This window comes from Heloderma suspectum, chromosome 4 (assembly GCF_057233095.1).
Source record: "Heloderma suspectum isolate Gila_16-S chromosome 4, 16-S_ref, whole genome shotgun sequence".
Classification (NCBI taxonomy): Eukaryota; Metazoa; Chordata; class Lepidosauria; order Squamata; family Helodermatidae; genus Heloderma; species Heloderma suspectum.
The window spans coordinates 68,432,347-68,460,190 of NC_139461.1; the positions used below are offsets into that span (position 1 = coordinate 68,432,347).

The following is a 27,844-nucleotide window of genomic DNA, read 5'->3' on the forward strand; positions in this document are numbered from 1 at the left end:
ATTACAGGTTTATCAAATGCTATGTGCTCTTAACGGAGGAGGACTTAGCTCTGCCCTGCCCAGTTACATGACTGCTTTTATGTAGTCTATGACAAGGGAAAGTAACAGTAAGATTTGTGGCTTTCTCTACTGTAATGGTCATTCTTGGTGGGATCATAGCCCAACTCAAGGACTGGATTTGCAGTCTCGGGAGTGCTTTTGGATTCAGCCTTACTCCTGCATGCTCAGGGAAAATCTGTGGGGAGGAAGCAGTTTTATCAGTTACAAGATGGCTTCATCCTTTCCTTAATTATAAAGAACTGGCTGCAGCCATTCCTTGTTGTACTAATTTCATACTGGCTAATGTCATGTCCTCCACACGGAGCTGCTTTTCAGCAGAGTTCAGAAACTTCAGCAGTTACAAAATGCTGCTGTTGCCATGTTTGTGCGGGATGTTCAGATCTCTACATGTCTGAAATCTATCTTTCCTTGTTCAGGGACTAAGTCCATTCCAAACACAAATGACTTTGGCAGGGGTGGGAATTATTATTGAGGTCTGTAGAGGCAGATCTGAGTTATATCCCCTGGCTATAGAAAATTATCGTCCAATTTCAAATCTACCATTTTTGAACAAGATCTTGGAGTGGGTAGTATTATTACATTTATATACTGCCTTTTTCTTCCTGCAAGGAACCCAAAGTGACTTACATGATCCTCCTCCTCTCCATTTTATCCTCAAAACAAACCTGTGAGATAGGTTAGGCTGAGTCAGTGACTGGCCCAAAGTCACCCAGTGAGTTTCATGACCAAGTGGGAACCAAAACCTGGATCTCCCGAGTCCCAGTCCAGCACTCTAACCTCTACACCACATTGGCTTATGTCAGCTTGAAGCAGGTTTGTAGACACTAATTATTTAGATCTGTCCAGTCTGGCTTGCGGCTCGAGTTTAGGAAGGAAACTGCCTTGGTCGCCCTGATGGATGATTTATCCCAGGGAATAGAGGTGAGGCGAGTGACACTATTGGTTCTCCAGTGCCTTTCGTCAGGTTTCAGTACCATTGCCCTGGCAGAGATACACAGGTCCCTGAGCTCAGATCTGAGCTACAGCCAGACTTTATGTTTTAATAATTTCTGCCTAACTGGATTTTGGATCATCTCCCCACGCCCCCCCAAGTTTTGATGTTTTACTCATGGACCAGCAAGGCTCTCATTGTTGTATTATAAGTAATATTACGGAGATCTGAGTTTCTTCAACAGTGGTTTTGCTACTGCCTCCTTCAGGATTGTTGGATCTACCCCATCCCTTAATGAGCATTGGCCACTTTTGATATCCATGTTGTAAGCCCAGCCCTGGCAAACTTCACTAGGTAGCAGGGGCAAGGATCTAAAAAGCAAATGGTAGGCCTCGGTCTTCCAAACAGCTTGTCGACATCCTCAAGTTGCATAAGCTGAAATGTATCTATAACATCAGGACCATATTGTGCCATGGCTAAATTGACAATGTGCCTTTGAAGGTTCCTACTGCTGACCTATTGGCATGTACTAAGTAAGCTACTGGCCAACCAAAAGAGCTCTGTTAGCTGACATGCAGCTGCAGTAGTGGTGGGGAAATAAGCTTCTTTTTTTTGTGCCACAATCACAGCTGCAGATTAGGCCCTAAAATGGGCTCTAATCTGTGTTTGGTTATATTCACTTTGAGTCTTAGTCCATCTGCGTTCTAGTCATCAACGTTGTTTCGTCACTCTCCTCAGAATACCAAGGAGCCAATATAATTCTGCCGTTTGTCCAAGTATGTCTAGAAGCAATCATATTGATAGCCTTTGTCACCTCCTGATTACAGGACCTTTGTACAACCACTAGCCAGTTCTCTGGGAAACTTCCCTCAGCAACATCAGGAAACTAGATTCTGGGAATGAAGCTACATCATGACATAGCGTCATTTTCATTGGGCCATTCTGTTAACAATGAGGAATGCTTCTGGGCTGTTGCTTATTGCAGCTCTGCCATTGCTTGAAGCAGTGGCAAACCTAGTTTTGTTTTTAGTAAAGGAGAGACTGTGAAGCCCTTTGATTCCTTATCTAACATTCTCCCAAAACCCAAAGATAGCAAAAAATTTCAAAGCCCAATTTTACCCTGAAAGTGATAAAAATTGTTGGGCCAGATACTTTTGCCCAGCACTAATAATTTGATTTTAGAATTTGCTGCCAAAAATGGTATTGTCATTGGGTTATATGGATTTAAAGAGTAATTAGACAAATTCATGGGGTATTGGTCTATCAGTGGCTGTTAACCATAATAGCAAAATGGAGCCATCTCCCTTAGAGGAAGTATATATCTGAATAACAGTTGCCAGGGAAGGGTGGTGGTGGTGTTTCCTCGTTCATGTCTTGCCTGTGGACTTGCTGGAAACATCTGGCTAGCCACTATTGAAAATGGGATGCTGGAGTAGGTGGATTATTTATTAGGACTCTTCTTACATTTTGTGGGTATATCCCTCCTCCTATTAATGGAAACACTGGTCTAATTATCTTAGCTGAATTTGTACAGCAAATTAAACCCTTAAATGTGAATAATGGATTATATGTGTGTGTGTAATGGCTTGGTTATTGTATGTAATACATCCAAAATCCAAAGACCAGGGGCAACCAAATGCCATAAATTGTGCAAGCATTCGAGTTCTCCAGAATTCTTCATCAGACTAGGTAGTACAAGAGACAGATCATGGGGGAAGACACTGAAAAGGCTAGATCTTGTGGCCATGAGTTCTGCAGAATAGGCTAAGTTCCAAAATGGAGATAAAATGGTGATTACAGTCTGAATGAGGCACTGGTAAGTGTCGTGCAGGTATCAGATTAACACCTAACCTTCTGGACAAAGAAGCAGTGGCTGACCCCCATTTCTGAAAGCATAAAGGCCAGATGTAACTCAGATCTGCTTCTTGCCCTGAGTTACACAGGCCCCTGAGCTCAGATCTGAGTTACAGCTGGTCTTTATGTTTACATAATTTTTGCCTAACTGTGGATTTTGGATAATTTCCCCTAGATTTGGGATGTTTTACTCATGGACCAGCAAGGCTATCTTTGTTGCTTTATATGTAATATGTAGCTATTGAGAAGGTGAGTCAGAAATAGAGAAAATTATGCCCCTCATTCTTAAAAGTTAACTGTGGATTTTGTTTGGTGTATCTTCACTTGTCGTTTTATCTGTGGCACCTTACCTTAGCATCATTTTGTAGGAAGCTATAGCAGAAGAGAGCTTTTCTTTTCTCAGAACTACCTTAGTGAATGAACACTGAATGTTTTTTAAGCCAAAACCCAGACTGATTTGATTGAGAGATACGGAAAGGCTAGGTAATAGGCAAGGGAAAAGCTATGGAAGATATCTAGCAACTACTCCAGTGGGCCAGTGGTAAGATAAAACAGCAGCCACGGGACCTGGGAGAACTACCTATGCAAGGGGTTGGGGCTGTGTGAGTTGAAAGGAATCAAGGATATTCTTATTGAGGCTTAAGCCACGGGTTTGTTAAGAGCTGGCATGTTATCCTGGATGATATCAGGCTAGGATCAGGGAGGCCCGGGTTCAAATCCCCACTCCACCTACAAAGCTTGCTTGGTGATCTTGGGGCAGTTACTGACTTGGTTTGCATGACATGGTAAGCCATGGTGGGTTGTCATTGTGGGTTATTTCAGGGTAGCTTGTCATGACATCCAAACCTGGAGTGGTTTTTCATTGTTTTCCATGAGCAAGCCACCCTGCGAATCCATGGATGGTTCTTTGGCTGTTCAGGGTGGCTTGTTGTGACATCCAAACCTGGCATGGCAACATTATTGTGGCAGTTGGGAATGGCTAGAAAGCTGCCTGGCAAGAGCGACAAAAACCCCTCCCACTCCTCACAATCTCGCCATCCTCCCTCATCCCTTGTCAGTGCCCTCCGCTCCATGCTCCTAAAAATTGAGAAGAAAGGACACCAGTCAGCATCCTGAATGTATTCTCAGTGTAATAAGTTTATTATGCCAACCAAAATACCTTACACTGATAAAGATTTTGGAATTTTGCTTATGTTCAACACAGTTATCTTTGAGATATATATATATATATATATATATGTATGTATGTATGTATGTTTGTTTGTTTGTTTGTTTGTTTGTAAAACAAAACAGGTAAGGCAGAAAGTGCTTGGGGAAGGTGGTGTCAAAAACATTCTTGCTTAGTATCCACAAATGCCCAAACAAAGGCTCATGCTGTGGTCTTCTCACATGTTAACTCTCCCATTGAAAACAGAGAGCAGGGACTTTGTGCTTAACTTTGGCTGGAATAGACAATGGTTAATTTTAAAGTTTTCTCTAATGCAACCAGAGTTTCTGGGCTTGTTAATCGGTGCAACCCCTCCTCTTCTTGCCTTGCCACAGAATTGGACGCTTGCTGTATCCTTTTGCTTTTTCCTTATCATGAAGTTGTGCAAGATGCTTATGCCAGGGCAGTCCATGGCTTAATGCTACCCTTTTACTGTTGTACCCCACTAAAACTTTTAATACTGATCACAGGTTTAAAAATTACTATAGAATACATTTCAATTTTGGCTTATGCTATGCTTTCCTCAAAGACTAGAGGGTGTATTGATTTAGACAAGAGGCTGAATTCCAACTTGTGCTTCCCTATTTCAGTAAGAATAACATAAGACCTGCTATAGTCATACCTTGTGCTGAATGTTGCTACTGGAACACTGGAGAAACTCTTTCTTTTTTACTTTCTTTGCTGTCATCGCATCTTCCTTAATGGAGAATTGACCTATGGATCTGCTCTTTTCTTTTGATAGGCCTGTTTCCATCTGAGGATCAAATGCACATTTCCAGCCTGACTTTGTTTTGACCTAGTTCCAATTGGGGAGGCTGATATGGATTACTTTGACCTAGTAAGGCTCATGGTTACAAACTCTCAGAACTTGTGGTGTACACCGAACATTTGGGTTGATTCAACATTTTTATTAACCAGAATATTAGGCACAAATGAATACTATTAACTTTTCCTACCGAGTGATCTCTGCATTAAATTAGATATTTAAGGCCTGTGAAAATAAAAGCATGTCCTCTTAAAAATCTTCTAGGATTCTCTTGCAAAGCAGCATTGAACCAGACAGAATTGGATCTTCTTCTGCACAGAAACTCAAAGAAGTACCTGCCAATGTATTGCCGAAGTTAATTGAATTGTTACAGAAAATCATCATGGGCGGAGCTGTGAGCGCAGGAGAAGACAATGATGATTTAATTGATAACTTGAAAGAAGCACAATATATTCGCACTGAAAGAGTGGAGCAAGCTTTCAGAGCTATTGATCGTGGTGATTACTATCTAGAAGGCTATAGGGATAATGCATATAAAGACTTGGCTTGGAAGCATGGAAATATACATTTATCAGCACCTTGCATTTATTCTGAAGTCATGGAAGCATTGAAACTTCAGCCAGGATTGTCTTTTCTTAATCTGGGTAGTGGAACCGGCTATTTAAGCACAATGGTGGGATTAATATTAGGTAATGTTTTTAAAATTATTAAACCTAAATGTTTGATAGATAGTAGACACAATTGATAGGTAATCTCAGTTTTACAATTGTGTTCTTGTGTAACTCTCACTCAGTAGAGTTTTAGCAGGAGACTTTCCAGTGTTGTTCAAGCATAAATTATTCAAATATTTTAAAAATAATCCTCCATCTGATCTAAAACTGATAGTTACTTTTGAGTTGTGTCTTATGTCTGTCTTGTTATTTCAAAATGAGAGCTAAATATTTCATTTGATGCACTGTCACTTTCAGCTGATCTAAACAAGATGTGGGAGATTTGTATTTGGATCTCTTGATGCTTCTAGTTAAAAGTAGCAGTGGGTGGAACGATTGGATTTGGACAGCATTGCTGGATATGATATAACCCAGTTTCTGTGCTCACTGTCCCTGTATTTTCCCCAGTGGAGCTAATTTCAGTTCAGGGAGAGGTGGGATATAGGTAGATGCACATTATACCTCCCTTACCTAGCACCTTAGTCCTGATCCAAGTTGGAAGGCCCTGCAGCTGCTTTTAATCAGAAATAAAAATGTAAGACGGGGTGGGCAACTTTTGGCCCTCTAGATGTATTGGCTTACAACTCCTATAATTCTTTGCCATTGACAATGCTGGCTAGTGCTTATGGGAGTTGTAGACCAAAACATCTGGATGGCCACAAGTTGCCTACCCGTAGTGTAGAGGGATCTTGTATCTTGTGCAGTTTGGTTCTGAATAATGCTTTCAAAATATTTTTAGTCATAAAAATGATAACTTGCAAAATGTACGGTTCTTAAATTTTTCAACAATATAGTGTTAGTAGATAGCATAAAACTTGAAAAAAGTGGATATTATTATTCATGCTAGAGTAAACAGCAGAGTCACAGCTCCCTCTTGTGGGGAGTGAAATGTTTCCCTGCTCAATGCAGCGTAGACCAAATTCCAGTGAATTAGCTGCTAGCTTGCTTGGTCAGTGTTTATCTTCAGGTTGTTTAAATTGTCCAGAGAAGGAGGTTTATAACTTTGTACAAGTAAATAACTCCTATTTCTGATGTTCAGACAGTGAGTGCCGTTACTTCTATAGCCAAAATGGCACCATCCATTCATGAGAAGGAGTTGTCAACAGCTTTTGGAGAACTGTAAGGTTTGCAGAAGTACAGACAATCTTTAGAATAAAACTTTTAAGTGTGGACACTCCAAAATAGTTCACTGAGAACTGTGTGTGCTCAGTGGCCATGGAAAGCTGAATGATGGGGTGGGGATGGAAAACTGGGGGAATATAGAGTAGAATGGCTGGAATTCTGAACAAGAGCACTCCACGCTGCAACATTTTGTTGCAGATCCCACTGGAAAATGTTCTATTGTCTTTCCTAAGCATCTCTGACACTTTTTCAATCCATCAGTTATTTCTTTGGTAGCAGTGGAGAATTGCCGTTTCCATAGGTCCTTGTAATAGAGGCAGTGACACAAATGATGGCAGCTTCTCCAGTGAACTGTATCACCAACACAGGAAGCTGAACAGGAAGTTTTCAAAACTGGAGTATTTGCTCGTGTGGAGGTTTGGCCTATGGTGGCTGGCTTGGCAACTGTGCCACCTCTGCTGTCCTGCTAGTTTATATGCACTAGCAGTGATCAGTACAGGTATCAGCACAGTTCCCATATGGCTTGCAGGTATCAGATGCACTGACCCAGGTACCTGATAGTTGTAAATGCCTTTCCTAGAAGTGCCGTAACAGCTTGATTCCAAAACCCCTTCTAAAGCAAGTTTTTAAATCTCTAAACAGCTCCACAATTGGGAATATTTTGAACAATTCATGTATTGACAGCTTTTATAAATTGTTTTTTTCCTAAAAGGGCATTTGTAAACATGTCTTCCAGTAAATGTTGCTTTGACAGTGAATCAGCATTTCCTGGTGCACAGAGGGCCAGTTCACACAAACCATTATCTTCCCCTCACATTCAGTCCCATTTTGATTTTTTTTTAAATGAAGAAAGCTGCATTCAAATACAGCCATAACCTCAGTGCTGCAAAAGATACTGCTGTGTGATTGTGAAAATCACTACTCATTATATAGGGAGGCAAAATATGTGAATAATGTAACTATCCCTTAATTATACTATCTGTAAAGAAAGAATATAGTCTGTCCTCCCTCCTCACTTTCAGCAAGCATTTCAAGGTAATATGTACAAAACACTTTTGATTTCACGTCATTTTTTGGCATGAAGGATATAACTTGTTCAAAAAGAACAGGAGGAACAGAAAGGGAGGTGGGGTTGCACTGTATGTGAAAAATACATATCTTTGCACAAAAATACAGGAGGATGAGCTTGGTAGCCCCATTGAGAGCATCTGGATCAAAATAAATGGAGCAAAGAATAAAAGGAACCTGGTGGTCGGAGTCTACTATTTGCCACCCAATCAAGGAGAAGACGAGGATGAAACTTTTGAAAAGCAAATAGCCAGTGTTTCAAGGAAGCATGATGTAGAAATAATGGGGGACGTCAATTTCCCCGATATTTATTGGGAGACAAATTCTGCAAAACATGGCCCCTCCAGGAAACTCCTGACTTGTGTGGCGGATAACTTCCTCCTACAGAAAGTAGAGGAAGGAGCTAGAGGATCGGCTATCCTTGACTTGATCCTAAACAACAGAGATGACTTAGTAGATAAAGTAGCAGTTACAGGAACTCTGGGGGAAAGTGACCATGTTGTACTTGAGTTCTTGGTTCTAAGGGAAGCAAAAGCCGAGTGTAGTCAAACGTGTACCCTGGATTTTAGGAAAGCTGATTTTAATAAACTCAGAACAATGATCAGTAAGGTCCCATGGCAAACGATGCTAACGAGAAAAGGAGTCCCATATGGCTGGGAGCTTTTAAAAAAGGAAATTCTCAAGGCACAATTACAAACAATTCCAACAAGAAGAAAAGGTGGAAGACAACAGAAGAAGCCAATATGGCCTCACAAAAAGCTTAGAGATGACCTGAAAACCAAAAAGGATACATATAGGAAGTGGAAAGAAGGCCAAGCAACAAAGGAAGAGTACAGGCAGGTAGCACAGAATTGCAGGGATGGCACCAGGAAGGCTAAAGCTGAGAACGAGCTGAGGTTAGCGAGGGATGCTAAAAGCAACAAAAAGGCTTTCTTCAGCTATGTGCATAGTAAAAGACAGAGGAAAGAAATGGTTGTTCAGCTATTAAATAAGGATGGCAAAACGTTAACAGATGACAAAGAAAAGGCAGAGGTGCTCAACTCCTACTTTGCCTCAGTCTTCTCCCAAAAGAGGGTCTATGACCCCCCTGGCAAAGGCGAAGTGTAGGCTGAAGGGGCAGGATTGCAGCTTGAGATCGATATGCATATGGTCAAGGAACACCTAATTACTTTGAGTTCAAATCTTCAGGGCCAGATGAACTGCACCCTAGAGTAATAAAGGAATTGGCAGAAGAACTCTCAGAACCACTGTCTATTCTCTTTGAGAAATCATGGAGGACGGCTGAAGTGCCAGATGACTGGTGGAGGGCTAATGTTGTCCCTATCTTCAAAAAGCGTAAAAAGGAGGAACCTGGGAACTACGTACCAGTCAGTCTGACATCAATCCCTGGGAAAATTCTGGAGCAGATGATAAAGGAATCCATCTGTAAGCATCTTGAAAACAACGCAGTGACTACTGGAAGCCAACATGGATTTGTCAAGAACAAATCCTGTGAGACGAATCTGATCTCATTTTTTGATCAGGCAACCTCCCCTGTGGACCGTGGCAATGCGGTGGACATAATATACCTCGACTTCAGCAAAGCTTTCAACATAGTGCCCCATGATATCCTGATGAGCAAACTAGCTCAAAGTGGGCTAGATGGAACAACGATCTGGTGGATCCTCAGTTGGCTACAGAATCAGACTCAAAGAGTGCTTATCAATGGGACCTTCTCAAACTGGGGAGAGGTAATGAGCGGGGTACTGCAGGGCTCAGTCCTGGGCCCAGTGCTGTTCAACACGTTTATTAATGATTTGGAGGAGGAGGTGCAGGGAATGCTAATCCGATTTGCAGATGACACAAAATTGGGCGGGGTAGCTAATACTTTGGAGACAGAAACAAAATTCAAAGTGATCATGATAGACTGGAGCACTGGGCAGAAAACAACAGAATGACATTTAACAGGGATAAATACCAAGTTCTGCACCTAGGAAAAAGAAACTAAATGCACAGTTATAAGATGGGGAATATGTGGCTCAACAACACGACAAGCGAGAAGGATCTTGGAATTGTTGTAGAACACAAGCTGAATATGGGCCAACAATGTGATGTTGCTGCAAAACAGGCAAATGCTATTTTGGGCTGCATTAACAGAAGCATAGCTTCCAAATCCCAGAAAGTACTAGTTCCCCTCTTCTCAGCACTGGTTGGGCCTCATCTGGAGTACTGTGTCCAGTTCTGGGCACCTCACTTTAAGAAGGATGCAGACAAACTGGAGAGAGTTCAGAGGAGGGCAACAAAGATGAACAGGGGACTGGAAACAAAGCCCTGTGAGGAGAGACTGAAAGAACTGGGCATGTTTAGCCTCGAGAAGAGAAGACTGAGGGGAGATATGATAGCACTGTTCAAGGACTTGCAAGGTTGTCCCAGAGAGGAAGGCCAGGATCTCTTCTTGATCATCCCAGAGTGCAGAACACGGAATAATGGGCTCAAGTGACAGGAAGCCAGATTCCGGCTGAACATCAGGAAAAGCTTCCTGACTGTTAGAGCAATATGACAATGTTACCAATTACCTAGGGAGGTGGTGGGCTCTCCCACACTGGAGGCATTCAAGACGAGGCTGGACAGCCATGTGTCAGGGATGCTCTGATTTGGATTCCTGCATTGAGCAGGGGGTGGACTCGATGGCCTTGTAGGCCCCTTCCAACCCTACTATTCTATGATTCTATCCTAGATAAAATAAGGAAAATTTGCCCCATCTATGTTGCAGCTAGGTTTGGGTTGATAGCGCGCCCCCCCCACACACACACACTCACGTGAACCTGTGACTTACTAGGCTCTAATTAATGCTTAAAAAGTCCCCCAGCTTTGCCGTCCTTTTCAAAGGCTGTAAAGTTCAGGAAGGTACAAGTAGGGGTATGAAGAAGGGTGAACTTAGTGATTGTCCTCCCCGCTGCAAGCGGGATATATTTTTATTTTTTGCAGTACAAGTTCACCTTCCTTCGTTGTTGTTCAGTTGTTCAGTCGTGTCCAACTCTTTGTGACCCCATGGACGATAGCACGCCAGGCCTTCCTGTCCTGCGCTCTCCCTGGAGCGTGCTCAAGTCCATATTCATTGCATCAGTGATGCTATCTAGCCATCTCATCCTCTGCCGTCCCCTTCTCCTTTTGCCTCACCTCCCTAGGACCACATGAAAATATGGCTGTGGCTGCAAAAAGAGGAAAGGGGGTCATTTTAATGAAAAAGAAATCCCCAATCTAAGCGTCTTTGAAGCTTAAAAAGCACAGCCATGGCTTCAGTGTAATCTCTCATCTCTCTGGTTTCTGGTACCAGACAGACAGGTGCTACCTGCTGGGTTCTTCAGTTTATCTCTATATGTACTAAGATACAGTTCTTGAAGAGATGAGGAACTCTTTTTACAACTCATTCCTGGGCCCTGTGAATACCTTGCCCCCTTGTCTATATGTATCTTAACTCTCCCCCATTATCTCCTACTGATTCACAAGAAACTGAAGCACATGTACCAAGTGCTACCCACTTCTCCACTTCCCAGATACTGTCTTAATGTTCCTTAGCATTCATATCTGATGTCCATTTTCATGTACAAGGTACACATTGATTCAGGGAGACTTAAATTGCTGCTGATTCTTAATTTACAGGGCCTTTTGGAATAAATCATGGAATAGAACTTCATTCAGATGTGGTGGACTATGCCAAGGAAAAACTGGAGAGCTTCATAAAATATAGTGGTAGTTTTGATAAGTAAGTATATTTACTGCTTGGCTATTTTGTGGTAAAAAAAATATTGCTTTTTGGTGGTGGTAAAATGTATGTACAAAGGTTTTGTTCTTTTAAAAAAAAACAGACAAGAAAAGCTTACAGTGTCCATTATTGCAACCACAATGAAAAGTTTGCAGTGCTATTTTAAAGTGAGAAGTCTTCAAAATTCATCGAAATGTGTATCTCAGTTTGAATTGTATAAAGTTCATTTGGACAAGTGGCGGCTTTACTGCAATTGCATTATCAGTAATCCTGGCCTATCCTTTGACGTATTCTGTTACTGACATAAATATGTGCCATAGCCTCATTGTGTTTGGTGTTGTTTGAGCAGATCCTTCAATCTCCTACCATATCCCTCCCCAATCCAGTCCTGCACAAGCTCATTTCCACATGCTGGGGATGGACTGCATTGTCTATTCAAAGTGTAAGATAAGAATAATGGGGTTACTTCTAAATATCACTGAGTTTCAAATTGGACTATATTTTAACCATTAGTAGTGGAATAAAGATGTATTTTCAATAGTATCTGTGTCTCTGCTCTTTTTCATATTTGGGTCATTTGTTGGCTAGAATGAAAAGGCCAACACTATGCCATTCAGATTTTGTGTATCCAGCATTTAGCACTGTAACTGTTTTACAACTGCATCTCAGCACATAGGGATGGCGCGGGTGCCCAATAGGGTCTGGGAGTCCAGCGGATTCCCTTGCCCCCAAGCCATGCCCACCAAGCCCCTGCCCCCACTGGACCCCCTCCTGCGCTTGCTGAGCAGGCTGCATTCACCCAAGACGCATCCATGAGTGCCAAGATCACCATTTTGCGAAAAATTGATGGTCGCGAATATGTGCACATCTAGTCTTTACACAAAATGGTGTCATGAATGGGCCATTTACACCTGTAATCTTGCATATATGGGTCATTCACGGTACCATTTTGCATAACACTAGCTGTGCGCATATCTGCGACCACCATTTTTTTGCAAAATGGTGCTCGCAGACAGGTCCTGGGTGAGCACAGGCAGCTAGACAAGTGCGGGTCTAGGGGCGCGCAAGCGGGGGCTTGGTGGGCGCCTGGAGAACCCAGATGAGTGGGGATGCCCGTCTATCCCTATCGGCACATATTTCAAGTTTGTTAACTGCTGATATCTAGTTGGGCAGTGCATTAACATCTGCCTACTTGCCTTTTCAGATACGCTATTCTTGGTCATAACCTTTTGTAACTGAGTGCCCAAAATTCCATATTACACATTGAATGGCACCTAGGGCTCACTTACACAAGTGCAAATGCATGATTTCATTGTACACCAGCTGAGTGTTGATATGCAACCAAGCCCCAGGTTCCACAGACCAGTTCTAGTATTTTTCTAAAGTGCCTAAAATCTGTTACTGATATGATTGCTCAGTCTGCTTTGAGTAATACCATTAGCATATATTTCCTCTGCCTTGAAACCATACAGTCCACTTCTGTCATTTTGGAGCTGCAAGAGTAGAATATTTTTGTATTTTGACATCAGCAAGAATTATTCAGAAGCAGTCATATTTGGGTGTGCTTCCAGATGAGGCTTGTATTGTGCAATCACCCTGCGTCATTCACAGAATCGTATGGAGTGTCCAGACATTGTCATCCTCCACTTGTAACCCTCGTGTGTTTTCCCACTGCTTCTTCCATCTTTTATCTTACTGCAGACAGTCCATTAAAGAAACAAGACAGAATAGCTGTGCAGTGTCTTCAGATTGGTAACACTAGGAGTTGTTCATCTGGAAGCACTAGATTCCAGCTAATTTTTAGTTGAAAGCAGTCACTAGAGTGGTGACTATAATTATTTTCAGGCTTCTAAATAGTAACATATGCCTACTTCAGAGTGAAGTGAAGTTCATCTTCATAAGCTATTTAAGCCTTCCTGACCTGTGTCTGACGTAAAGGATGTTGACATCCAGAGTTCTCATCCTTTCATCTGCAACCAAGTTTAATTATTATTATATGACAAGACTTAGGGGACCTACATAAGAACATAAGAGCCATGCTGGATCAGACCAAGGGTCCATCTAGTCCAGCATTCTCTTCGCACAGTGGCCAAACAGCTGTTGACCAGGAACCCACAAGCAGGACACGAGCACAGCAGCACCCTCCCACCCATGTTCCCCAGCAACTGGTGTACATAGGCTCGCTGCCTCTGGTACTGGAAGTAGCATATAGCCATCAAGACTAGTACCCATTAAATATAAGTATTGCATATAATAGCTTTTATACCCACTGAAAGGCATGAATCTTATTTGAGGTGTGTGTCCTACTAAAAATGACTTCAGCGTGTATCCCACTTTTCTACCACTTAAGACTCCCAAAACTACATTACAAATTCTTATAAGCTGCATTATTAACAATAAAACCAATAAGCAAAACTGAAAACAAATATGTATAAAAACAGCAGTTAAAGAATTGGGGGTGGGAATGAGTTGAAAAACACTCATTAAAATCTTGGAAAAATAAAAACAGTTCTTTTCCGGCTTTTAAAAACGTGTTTTATTTAATTATGGGATTTTTGTATTAGAAGCATTCTGGGTAGCATACAATATTTTTTAAATACAAAGAAAAAACACTAAACTCCTAGCAGTGTAAAATAATTGAACCACATTACAGCCAGTAAATGAGCTTGGAGACTGAAAAAATCAAACAGATGACAAGCCAAATGCTTCCCAAAATAAAAAGCAGTATACACCTGGTGGCTAAAGATTCTTAGTGAAGCTAGGCAAGACAGTGGACCTATTTACACATGCACAAAGGGAGGGTGGTTAGGGTAAGTATGGAGAGGTGGGTTAGCGAAACCATGACAGACAGGCCCATCACATGACTGGGAGCCATGCAGCACCATGTGATTCAGCTAGAACCCACCCCTCTGTAGTTACCTGGTGAACTTACCGATTGGTTAGCACACATCCCAATGTCCTCTGCAGCACGAATGGGCTTTTGGTGGCTGCTCCAGCATCCCCAATGGCCGCACAACCATAGAGAAAGTCCATGGCAGCTAGGGTGTTGCCCGCAATGGTGGACGCTCTAGCTGGTGGCCTGGAAGTCCTCTGGAGCCCATTTAAACCACTGGGGAGCCTGCCAGACAACACAATAAGCCTCCCCAGGGCCCCTTAATCCTTTTGCAGGGTTGGTGGGGGTGGCTTAGTAACCATGCGGAACATGGTTTTCTCCCCCCACACGCCAAGCCATCATGGTTACCGGAAATTCTCCAACCATCATGGCTTAGTGTGACGTCTGAACAGGCCCAGTCTCTCAAGTTACGGCCGTTCCATAACCCTGGTACTTCAACAGAGAAAGCTGTAAAAGGGAATGGGTAGGATCATAAAGAGCAGCAAAAGCCCTTATTTTGAAGTCCTAAGCATCTGGAGGGCACCAGGTTGGAGAAGGCTGATATAGGGAGTGACAATCCTTCAAGTCTCCTGGCCTTAAACCATTTATGTCTTTTTAAAGGCAAAGTCAAAAGGGACGGGACAGAGACTCATGGGCACCTTTTGGACCTTCCTTCCTAGAGGTGAAGTGTAATTACAGAGGACTGCTTCATGTAGCCACATTGCAGTAATATAAATAAGGTATACACGATGGTATCCAAGATGCAGTTTTCTATTAAGGAGTGTAACTGGTGAACTAACTGAAGCTGGTAGAAAGCACTCCTCGCCATGGCTTCTGCCTGTTTATCAAGGACTGCTCCACATTTGCAATCCTGAGCCTTCTGAAGTCATGTGACCTCATATAGAAAAGCATCCATCTTCCAATTTACCTGGCTCCCCAGCCATCAACATCTGCCTCAACTGGATTTAGTTTCTGTTTGCTAGCTGACAGCTCCTAACAGCTCCAAATAGCTATTCAGAGACCTCACCACAACTCTTGGATCAGAGAAGAATAAAAAAATAGAGCTGTGTGTCATCAGCCTACTCGTGATACCACATGCCAAGTGTATATACTATCTTCCTGATTGATTTGATATACCACTAAAGAAAATGGCAGACAAGATTGATCCTTACAACATCCAAAAGAGTAATTCCAGTGGAAGGGGATGCCACTTATTTTTTTAAAGAACAGCAAATGTAATAGGAGTTGAACCACTACAAAGCAGTGCCACCGAGCACCTAACTTGCTTATTTTATTAATGAAATTTGTATCCTGTCTTTCCACTAAAAATAGCACTAAAGCTGGGTAACAATAAAATACAAAGTTTTAATTAAAACATTAAAACTCATGAAATAAAAACACATCAGTAGGAAAGGATGATAGCGCCCACCAGGTTAAAACCCACTTCAGCAGCAAATCAGCTGAAATGCCAAAAGCCAGTCTGAATAAAAATGTATTTGCCTTTTGGTGAAGCTAACATGGCTTCCCTTGGCAGAGTTCCAGAGCCTGAGAACAGCCATCGAGAAGGCCCTTCCCTTGTGTTCCTGCCAAATGTACTTGATATAATCTGAGAAGAATGTGGTGGCAGAAGAGCTTTTTAGCATTTGTAACATTTCACCTGGTCAGCACAAATGTTCATTTGTAGTCTGACTCTTAACAATTGCTGCTTTCTGTGGCTTATTTTTGTATCAATTTGTAATGATTTGGTAGCTTCAGCCTGAATCCTAAGCATTATACATTTATAATATTCTAAATATTGTTTTGCATAAAAACTATCCAGAAATTAACAAGTATATGACTAAACATTTCTCTGTGGTGTTGATATTTTGTGTAGAGTCCAGATGGGAAGTGGACTGTTTCTGCAAAAAACCAAAATATCTGTGTGTTTCTTTGCCTTTATTGGTAATCTGGATTAGAACAAAAACATTTCAGAGGAAATCACCATGGTGTCTGTAAGGACTGCAGTCAAATTATTGTCTAGCCCAGTCGTCAAGACAGAATTAGTAACCTACTAATCAACAAATACTGCACAATTTAATATGCACACCACCTTCCTTACACAAGTGCATTGTGAATATGGTTAGTTGTATAGCCATACTTCTGCTGCTTAGAGGAGCATAATGATCAAGTTTACATGCAAAAAGCATACATATCTTATAGGACAAATTGAGTTATGACAGCTCTTTAGTTTTTACTTGGCAAACATGATTAGATTTCTTCTATAGGAGTAGCTTGGCCTGTTGATATGCCTTGAATGTTCTATGCCAAATATTTGTGTACACAAATGAATGTTATATTTTGTCTTTCTCTGACAATTAGGTCAATACTTCCTTGATCTGAGAATAAAGTTAACAGCACTTATACCTTCCTAGTGATGCATATCCTTCAAAATATATTTATATTTATCCTCAGTAGGAGGTCATTCTCATATGGCGATTCTAGTAATTGTTTGTCTCCATGGTATACCAATCTGTTTCTTCAAATATTTAGTTCTCCTGAATGGAGACAACACTTGGAAAAACACAAAAGGCCAAAGTTTCTTTTTTATTTGATTTCAATAGAAAATGTTGTTTCAAGCAGCAAAAACAGAAAGTTATGTTGAATCTGGACTGCACTTTGGAGAAATACTTCATACATTTTGGTAGTTGTGTTGCCCTGACTTTCAGACTTAATAAGCAGTATTTTTCTTTAACTGACGTGTCGCATTTCCAATTTTTAAGATGGAAGGATCCTTAAGAATGTAATGCACAGATGTAGCACTGGCAGGCCCCCTCTTCACCTGTTTATTGAAGGGGAATGTGTTGTCTTTTCTGCTCCCAGTCAGCTTCTAGATGTAGAATATCCGTCTTGGAGGGAGAGCAACGGGGCAATGCTAGGTTGCCTATCTGCTAGCAGCCTACCAAAACTCCCAAGTGCACAAGCTGATATGATCTCTACTGTGCAAGAAAATCAACAGTACATCTCTGGGCCATATGAAACTATCACCATTCTTCTAAAGAAATATCTGCAATGGTAAGTGACGAGAATTGTAGTACTACTACTACTACTGGGATAAGTCTTATGGTTAAGATAGCCTTTTTAGTCGATTATATCAATAGGGAAGAAAGCCATCTTACTCTCATCAATCTCCCAGCAATGCATTTTAGTTCTGACAACAGTGAAGGCTAGGAAAAGAAGTTCTGGTGTTCTACAAAATGGAAGCTGAATTGTCACATATTTACTTTTTTAAACAACTTCAGCAAAAGAGTATTCCCTCTGGAATGTTTTTCATGTTGCTTTAATCTGAACAGCTTTGGTGTTCCCTTTGAATTTATCTGAAGATCCCATGGAGGAAGACTATATATTTACATCATGGTGACCTAGAAGATCATACTGGAATCATTAATTCAGTTTTTGGTGGTGGTGGTGGGGTTAAAATGAAGAAATATGTACCCTGATGCTCAGAGGCATAGTAGAATTAATGAAGAAACTATAAAGCATACATTACGTAAATTCAAAATTGAAATATTACGTAGGAGCAATCCAGCTAGTGGAATTATGCCTTGAGAAAAAGGAAGTTTTGTCCAAATGATGAATCTCCTCAGTCAACAGAAGTATTACAGTGTATGAATGCATGCAGGAATGCATTGTGACTTGAATCATTGGGACCAGGATATTTGAGACAATGCTTTCTCCCTTAACCAATCTGCCCAGTCACTGGGATCATCAGATGAGGCATTCCTGGTGGTTCCGCATGGATCTGCAGTCTGTTCGGAGTCCTTTCATATATTGGCTCCCTCTCTATGGAACTCCCTGCCTGCTGATGTCAGACAGCACCAACATCGTTTCGTTTTTGGCACCTGCTGAAGATATTATTTATTTAAATAAGCCTTCCCTGACTGACCAGCTACTGCTTTATTGGCACAATGTAATTTTAAAAGTTTTAATTCTTTATTTCAATTATTTTTTTTTCTCCCCTTTTAATTCACCGCTTGGATATTTTGTTGGATATCAAACAATATGTAAACCTTGTAAATTAGTAATAATTGCTATTTTATCTATTTAATCCATTTCTTAGCTGCCTTTACAGACCATAGTCTTCCCAAGGTGGCATACAGAATAAAAATAATATAACAATGCTATTACTTTACTTGAACAGAAGCATTTACAAGTTTCTCACAGAACATTGCTATGACACAATGCAACAATAGTACTTTACTTGAACAGAAGACAAGTATGTACTAGTTTCTAAATGGAACGTTACTACTCTATAATACAACAATACTACTACTAGATTGAACAGAAGACAACTGTGCAGGTTATTTTCTCTTACAAACACCATTTCCTTGTTTAAAACCAGGAAGTATAGCAATACAAAGACTATTGTAATTTTAATTAAATGACCGATATATAAAGCATTCTAGCACCAATAGTGTGATTGCCTTTTCATTTGATGAAAGTACATTCATCTTGTTCAGAATACTTACAAGTATGTTTAATCATACACTACAATTAATGTATGTAAACTTTTCTTTGAGCAGGAATACTAAGATCCAGTGTGCCCCTAATGACAACACCTGCTTTTATGACGACATCTTGATTGATTGATTGATTGATTACATTTCTATACCGCCCCAGAGCCAAAGGCCTCTAGGCAGTTCACAAAACCCTTACTCTTCTGCATGCTATAGAATTTTGACTTGTATAAAGCCTGGTTCAAAGGAGAAAAATTCTTATTTCCTAATTGTTACATGTGTAGAAAGTCTTCTTTTGTTTAGGCAGAGCATCAATATTATTAAAATGGGTTTGGAGCCCATAGTGTCATGTGTTCAATCATATATGGGCAACCTGCAGACCTCATGTGTCCCTTGGCTTTGTTGCCCATCAGAACTCGGGTTGCCCTGCCACTCGGGTTGCCCTGCCACACTCATTAGCCATTAGCTTTAGAGCAGGGCATAAATGACTCTTTCCTTACTGCTATTTGCCACAAGGAAACAGTCTGGCACAGGATTACTCTCTGTGGAGGTAAGCTTTCCCTAATCCCCCCCCCACACACACAAAGGCCCTGATGCAGAGGTTTCTTATGGGGCGGAGATTTTACATTTCCCCAACACGTGACATTCCCTGATCTCAGCAGGCAGTGAGTGAGCAACCCATCTCAGTGTAAAGCAGTTGTAGGTGGCTAAATAGACTTACTCCCCACCCCCCCACCCCAAATATGTTACCTAGAAGAGGTTTTTTTGTCTTTTCACTCCTTCTCCAGTGGCAAGAAAACGTTTGTGAACCCCTTAGGATTGTCACATTTATATTTCCAACCTAAAATATTATTAGATCTTAATCTAACCCCATAATCCTAGGTAAAGAACAACAGATAACCTGATAAAACAACCGACTCACAACCATGATGCTTTTTCAACATTTATTTATCCACAACTGATTCAACATTCAATATCCATGTGTGAAAAAGTATGTGAGACTTTAGATTCAGTACCTGATGACACTTCCTTGAGCAGCAGCAATGACTTCAAGTAAGTGCTTCCTGTAACTGTTGGACAGTCTCTGACATTGGTTTTGAGGAATTTTGGATCATTCCTCCTTTCAGAACTGGTTCAGTTCAGTGACATTTGAGGGCTTCCTTGCATGAACGGCTCACTTCAGGTCCTGCCACAACATTTCGATGGGGTTTAGGTCTGGACTTTGACTAGGCCATTCTAAAACACAGAATTTCTTTGTCCACAGCCATTCTTTTGTAGATGTGCTTGTATGTTAGGATCATTGTCTTGTCTCATGACCCACTTTCGGTTCAGCTTCAGCTCACAGATGGATAGCCTGAGATTCTCCTCTAGATCTGATACAGTGCAAAATTCATGGTTGTGTCAATGATGGCAGGCTGTCCAGGTCGTGATGGAGTAAAGCCAGCCCAAACCATCGCATTCCCACCACCATGCTTGACGGTTGAGATGAGGTTCTTCTGTTCGAACTCCGCGTTTGTTTTTTTGCCAAACATAACATTTCTCATTGAGGCCAAAAAGTTCTACCTTTGACTTGCCTGTCCAGAGAACATTGTTCCAGAAGTCTTAGGGATCACCTATGTGATCTTTAGTGAAATTCAGATGGGCAGCAATGTTCATTTTAGAGAGCAATGGTTTCCTCCTGGCTATCCTCCCATGAACACCATTCTTGTTCAGTCTTTTTCTGATCGTTGAGTCATGAACACTCACAATAACCAAGGCGAGAGTGGCCTGCAGATCCTTGGATGTAACTCTGGAGTTCTTTTTGACTTCCTGGATGATGTGCTAGTTTGTTCTTGGAGTGAACAATTTGACCACTCCTAGGGAAAGAGACTGTGGTCTTGAACCTTCTCCATTTGTAGACTATCTGTCTGACAGTGGATTGGTGGAGCCTCTAATCTTTTGAAATGGGTTTGTAACCCTTTCTAGACTGATGAGCAGCAATAACTACTTTTCTGAGGTCCTCAGAGATGTCTTTTGATCGTGGTATGACATGTTTCCATACAACCTTATGGTGAAGACCAAACTCACGAAGTTTCTGATCCTTCTGTAGGGTGGGACCTACAAACTCACCCCTGAAGATCTACCTAATTACTTAAACCCCTGATTCTAATTATTCATTTAATTGAGCTGATGCAACCAGGAGTTCACTTACTTTTGCACATACCCTAACTCTTAAGTACTCATTATTTGCCTAATTTATACATTGTTTTATTTCACAAGACACAGAACTGGTCAATATAAATCCTATTAGATATTTAGAAAAGGACTGGTTTTGATTCACAAAGGCTATTGTGGTAAAACTATGGGATTTCCATAATTAACATTAGAGTTCACAAACTCTTCTCACCAACGTGTCAGTAGTAAATATTCTTTGAAATTGGGTACTAAAAAGGTTGCCTATTCTGAACTCTGCATTTGAGTTAGACTTCCAATATTCTGTTGTAATTTTCATGTATAGAAAGCTGTTAGCCATACCTTTAGGTAAAGTCCGTTTTTAAGATTGATGGTCAGAACTACAATAATTTCACTATATTGTGGAAGCCTGTGGTCAAACAAGTATTTTCATCATATATACACAAAGCACTGTGAAATGTTGTGCACAGTGGACTACAAACAATTTCCTACATGGAAGAGATCTGTGGTAACAAATTAGTCATGTGAAAATTGGTTATTTTTTATCAAATTAAGTTCTAAATAATAATGCTATTTGGTGGCAACCAGCGGTTTATGCCTTTTAAAGTTTATTGTTTAAAACATTTATATCCCACCTTTCCTTAATTTTAAAGCAGCTAATGGAGCTAAAACAATAAACAGTATAAAAACATATATACACACTAATAGTGAACTCAGTTCTCTGAGAGCCAGTTCTTATGTAGCCAAACTGCCCCATCCATACACAAGAGGGAGACACCAGCAGGCTTGGAAGAAGCCAAAGCTGTGCAGAAGTACAGCAGATTTTCTGGAAGGGGAAACTTTTGGTGTGGGGAACAAAATACTGCTCCATGTGGGCTGAGCATGCTCAGTGGATGCAAAATGCTGACTGACTGAATGCTGTTGGGGGTGGGGGGAGATGGGTGGAGGGTGATAGAATGGAGTGCTGGAAACCTGAACAGGAAGGAGCATTCCATCATTTTGTGGCAGGTCCTAGTTGTTACAACTAAAAGCAGAGCTGAGCGATAAAAAATTATTTATTTAATTTCTATACCGCCCAATAGCCGAAGCGCTCTGGGCGGTTCACAAAAGAGTGACAAAGTAAAACATAAACTAAAATAAAAAGAACACCAAGTAAAACAATAGCCAGGGGCAGCATCAGAATTAATCACCATCATTAAATAAAAACACACAGCAGAGTAAAAACTAGAGACAGGGTTGTTGGGTTGTTTTTTTTTGGTCATTCTTAAGAAACCATTAAAGAAAAGACAAGGCAGCTTCCCTTATATTGTGTGATTATCTGAAAAGCTGTTTATGGGCTGTTCTGGATGGAACAGAAAAGGGACATCCGAGTTCTCAGTGGCAAAGCTAATTTGACTCAGCACATAGAACTGGGAAATTTCCAAGAAGATCTGTATTATATCAATACTTAAAGTTTTTTATTGGCAAGGTTGTCCATATTTTCCACTTAAGATTGCTTTGTAGCATCAACAAATTTCAGAAACTTAAGCCCAAAGAAATGAATGAAATGTAAAATGCTCAACTCTGGATTGTGTTCATGGTAGATTTATCTATTCTGTATATTTCCTAGATAATGCAATTGCAGTATATGAAACAAATGCCATTCATTACAATAATTGGTCTCTTTCTCTCCCCAACATTCTGACTTCTCATTATTTTTGGAAGATAAAGGTACTGTCTAGCTATCACACCTATTTTCTAATACTAATATTGGAAATACCAAGTCTATGTATCTACTAGACATGAGTAGATACATAAGTAGTTTTGAATTATCATGGATCTTAGATAAATGTTTTAGTAGATACGAGACTCTGCAGTGATTCATGAAAAAAGCTTCTGTGGCTTCCAACGTGAGCAATATGAGCATTGTAAGTTTCCACAGATTTGGCTATACTACATCATTTAGGTCTGACAGAGTGTTTCCTAGGTATGGAGATTTGAATTCTCTTGCTTCTAGGCTTCTATATATCTTTTAAAAGCAATCTTGAAACGCTATTTTTAATACAATCACTATAAATGTTTTAAACTGTTTTCAAAACTGAGGGAGAGGGGACAGTATGGTTGCAAATGTTTTGGACCTCTTATAGCTATTGTGAATTTTATAAATAGTCACCACCCAGACCATTGAATGGGTTGTCCTTTGTGAAATAAGAATTCTAAATCTTGTGATAGAGATTTGCTTTTTGTTTAAAATTACTCACCTTCAGTTGCTTAAGTATATTTTTATTATGTATGTATTTATTACATTTCTATCCTGCCTTTTTCTTCTTTCAAGGACCCCAAGGCTGCTTACATGGTCCTCCTCCTACATTTTATCCTCACAACAAACCTGTGAGGTACATTAGGCTGAGAGTCAGTGACTGGCCCAAAGTCAGCCAGTGAGCTTTGTGGCCAAGTGGGCACTAGAACCCGAATCTCCCAAGTCCTAGTCCAGCACTCCAACCAGCACACCGCACATTCAACTGCACTTAAGCTGTTTTTGCTATTGAAAAGATACGAAGTGTGAAATTATGTGTTTAAGCTGCATGTTTAATTGCAAATTTGCTCCACTGAATTCAGTGTTACTTCAGTAAACATTTAGAGTTGAAAATTTAGTGCTTTTCTAATGTGATACCTTTATACATGAACTGTTCATTTATCCCCAGATTTGAGTTCTGTGAACCTGCCTTCGTTGTTGGCAACTGCTTGCAAATAGCATCGGACAGCCATCAATATGACCGGATTTACTGTGGAGCCGGTGTCCAAAAAGACCATGAAAACTATATGAAAATCTTATTGAAAATTGGAGGCATTCTGGTTATGCCGATAGAAGATCAGGTGACTGAAATGTGTTTTTCTTACCATGTGTTTAAGTAACAGTTCTATCTAGGTAATATTATTCTTAGCTGTTTTCCTGTTGTCAGTTGCCTCAGTACAGTGAATACAAAGGTATTTTGTAAACCTTAAAGCAGAGAACCATAGGCCATATATGGTTTCCTGTGATCTCCAGAAATATTCCCAGTTTTGCACATTATAGTTTTTTTTTGGGGGGGGGGTAGTTCCTCTGACCCTTTCACAGTGAATTTTGAGTAGTTTTTTTTTATATTTTACACTTGGCTAGTCCTTCCCCTGGTTAAATAACTTGTTGTGCCACAGAAACTGAGTGGCTGGGGCATGCCACCAAAAATAGGCTTACGGGACAGGGTTTAAGTAGTGGACCACCTCTTTCCTACCCCCAAATAAGTTGCCTATCCCTGTTCTTAATGAACTTTTCTAGCTATCAAGGCATCATCATGCTGAAATTCAGCCAAGTTAAGGATAGAGTTTCTTTGATTTCAGTATTACTATATTGTTTTGTATTTTATGTTCATCTTTATTTATACAGATAATTTCTTAAGTACAGGGCTGGCAGCAGGGTTGACAGAGCCTGGGCAAGGTGCTCTTCAGTCCCAGGATCTCCTCAAACTTGACTAGGGGGCAGATGAGCACAGGTGGTGGCCAGCAGAGGGGAAAGGCAGCTGTGCTGAATTTAACTCTGGCCACCCCAGTACTCTCTCAGCCCAGTGCTGTAAACAGAAGTGCTGAGCGAGATAGCTACAGTTGCTGCCGCTGCCACCACCATCTTATTTCCAATGCTTCTGGTCTCTGTCCCCATGTGTACATCAGAAGCAAGGCCCCAAAATAACAGGAATAAGGAAGATAGCAGTGACTGCACCCATCTGTCCTAACACTTCTTCTTAGAATGCTTGGCCATAAAAAAGAAGTAAGTTTAAAAAACACTGTTTAACTTATAAACTGGGCCTTCAGTAACTTTAGTTATCGAACAGTGTAACAGCAGCTTCCTGTAATTGGATCCCAAACTGGTCTGGTAACCTTCGAAGAATACAATTCATGGGATAGGGAAATTACATGAGAAGTCTCACATGATTTCATTGGGCAGAGTCCAGTAGGGCACTTCTGCCCCTGCTGATTCCCTTCTGCCCTACCAATTCCCTTCTGCCAGTGGTGGGTCCCACCGATGCTGTTGCACAAGCGGGACTCACCTGCTTACGCAGTGGAATTTAATGTTTCGTTATGGGAGCTCTGTCAACCTACCTCTTTCCAAAAACGAGTGTTTCTGTTCATTTCAGGTTGCTCCAGAAGTGCTAAATCAACACTGCACAAGTGTTGGGGGCAGCTTGCACAGTGGAATTGGTGGGGTTGTAAGAGAATTGGCAGGGGCGTAAGTGCCCCATTAGATTCTGCCCATAATTCAGTTGTTAGAAGTGCCAAGAGATCTAGCCTAAAAGTAATTCAGCCACAACAATATCTTGGGAATTGGCCCCCCAAAATTCACACAAACAGCAGACTACATAGAAAGCTGAGTCTATTGCTCAATGTACAGAGAAACTGAGACATTTTCTTTCTCTGCCCTTTTCAATCAACGACACAATGTTTTGAAAAACATGAATTTTTTAGTGATACAATAATAGAATCACAGAATCATAGAATAATAGGGTTGGAAGGGGCCTACAAGGCCGAGTCCAACCCCCTGCTCAATGCAGGAATCCAAGTCAGAGCATCCCTGACAAATGGCTGTCCAGCCTCGTCTTGAATGCCTCCAGTGTGGGAGAGCCCACCACCTCCCTAAGTAATTGGTTCCATTGTCATATTGCTCTAACAGTCAGGAAGTTTTTCCTGATGTTCAGCCGGAATCTTGCTTCCTGTAACTTGAGCCCATTATTCCGTGTCCTGCACTCTGGGATGATCTAGAAGAAATCCTGGCCTTCTTCTCTGTGACAGCCTTTCAAGTACTTGAAGAGTGCTATCATGTCTCCCCTCAATCTTCTCTTCTCAAGGCTAAACATGCCCAGTTCTTTCAGTCTCTCTTCATAGGGCTTTGTTTCCAGTCCTCTGATCATCTTTGTTGCCCTCCTCTGAACCCTAGTATACTTAATACTTAGTACTTATTTTTCATTCATAGATGTCAAAGAGCTTTTCTACGGTGAGTATAATTATCTCCATTTTACGGATGGGGAAGTTTAGGTACACTGAAACATGACTTGCTCAATCTGACAGTATCCCTAAGAAACCTGCCTTGCCCAATAAGTAAACAAAGTGCCTTTATAGTAAGCATTTTCATTAATTAAATGCCACATAATTGCTTTATAGATTCTTCTCAATAAAACCAAACAGCTTGTTGTATTATTATATCCTAGCATAGTATTAATGTTTCCTAAATTGAGAGGTTTACATCATACCGCTGTTTTTCAGTAATGGTTGATAGCTATCTTTTTTGAGGGGGAGGGGAATGAACACTGGACTGAAGCAAGAGTTATCAAAATAAATCGCTGTACTGCTGACCTACCCAGAGGATTGCAAGGAAAATCGGATGGGTACTGCTAATGTAACAGGTCTTTGATATATACTCAAGTATTGATTTTTTTTTTAAAAAAAAAACCATGAATATTGCCATACTTTGGTCTTACAATTCTATCTTTGGCAAGTGAAGCCCTGCCAAGCTTATTTGTGCACTCCTAATTAACAGTATGAACCCTTTGTATTGATCAGATTATGTATATTTTCACTTTTTGGTGCTTCTAAATGCATATTAACATATGTATTTAAAAACTCATTGTCCTAGGCTATTCATGCATTTACACGCATCAGATTTAACTGTACTAAAACATCGTAATAGCAGCTGGGTTGTCTTTGTTCACATCAACACTACATATTAATGTGAACGTGCCAATTTTTTCAAAGTTAGCAAGGATGCACTCTTATTTTTCAGAATACAAAAAGTGTTTCTAAAAGGAAACTGGGAATCGTGAATTATATTTGAATGTGGTATAATAAATGTAAGCTCCCCGTTTCCCCAGTTTTTAAGTATATTTCTCTGTTTTTCTGTAAGCTGAAAGGTACTAGGCAGTGGCCCCATTTGGAGAAGCATATATCAGCCAAGATATGGATGAGCTTGTTGCCTGTGTATATAGCCCCTTCAGTACTTGCTTCAAACCAGGAAGTGTTTAAATTATCATAATTTCCCATTTTGTCCAAACCAAAATAAGGAGGATATTAAACTATGCATGATGCTCTCTTGAGCCCAGGCAGACTTCACCAAGGTCATGGTCAGCTAGGGAATAGGACTATCATGCTTATGGGATTTGATTAAGAGGGACTCAATTTGATACTAGTGCTCTAGGTTCCCATCTTGCTGGGATTGTTACTTCCCTTCCTATACCCTTTGGGAAGACTCGTGGCATTATGAGACTAACCTGTCATACTTCAGCATACTACAAGGACCATGATTGCCACTACCCCATAACAGCTTATGATTTCAGAACCTCCTGAATCAACAGGGGAGTCAGTATCTGCACACATTGCTGCAATGGCAGTTACATGGACTTTTGTGCAGGCCGCTATCTCCTCCACTGTTCTCACCCCTGCAGTTATGTTGGCCCTGCCTATAGTACTGGTTATACTACCACGTCCTCAATGTTGGTGTCCTTGGTTTTGAGTATCACAGTTCCTTTGGTCTCAGCCTTAACAGTGCTGGAGGCTATGCCTTTCCCCTTCGTATCTCTGGTCCTGTCAATGTCTGCCCCAGTACCGTTACTCTTGTCCATATCTGCTTTTGTACCAGCAGCGTCAGACCCAGTATAGATGACTTCTTCTAGGTCTGAGGCCTCTTCTGTTTATTTTATTTAAAATATTTCTTGGCCACCTTTCATGGCAGAAGCCCTCCCAAGGCGGCTTACAGCAATAAAATACAGAATAGCAAAGTGATTGGATACAAGAGTGATCCTATTGTCAAGAGCTGAGAACAACTTATCCAACTCAGAGTCTA

General features: G+C 40.8%; 1 protein-coding gene across 11 annotated transcripts in view; it reads left to right on the forward strand.

The window, feature by feature from the left end:
* PCMTD1 (protein-L-isoaspartate (D-aspartate) O-methyltransferase domain containing 1) overlaps window positions 1–27,844 on the forward strand; it is a 70,813-nt gene that overhangs the window by 30,215 nt on the left and 12,754 nt on the right. For 5 of the 11 annotated variants that reach the window (XM_084849583.1, XM_084849581.1, XM_084849580.1 and 2 more), the window contains exons 3-5: window positions 5,083–5,507; window positions 11,361–11,463; window positions 23,685–23,856. In XM_084849583.1, coding sequence (XP_084705709.1) covers window positions 5,201–5,507; window positions 11,361–11,463; window positions 23,685–23,856 — 582 coding nt within the window. In that variant the 5' untranslated portion in view covers window positions 5,083–5,200. Of the gene's footprint in view, window positions 1–4,794; window positions 5,508–11,360; window positions 11,464–23,684; window positions 23,857–27,844 lie in introns of all 11 variants that reach the window. The other 6 variants (XM_084849576.1, XM_084849575.1, XM_084849574.1 and 3 more) reach the window with 2 other exon arrangements.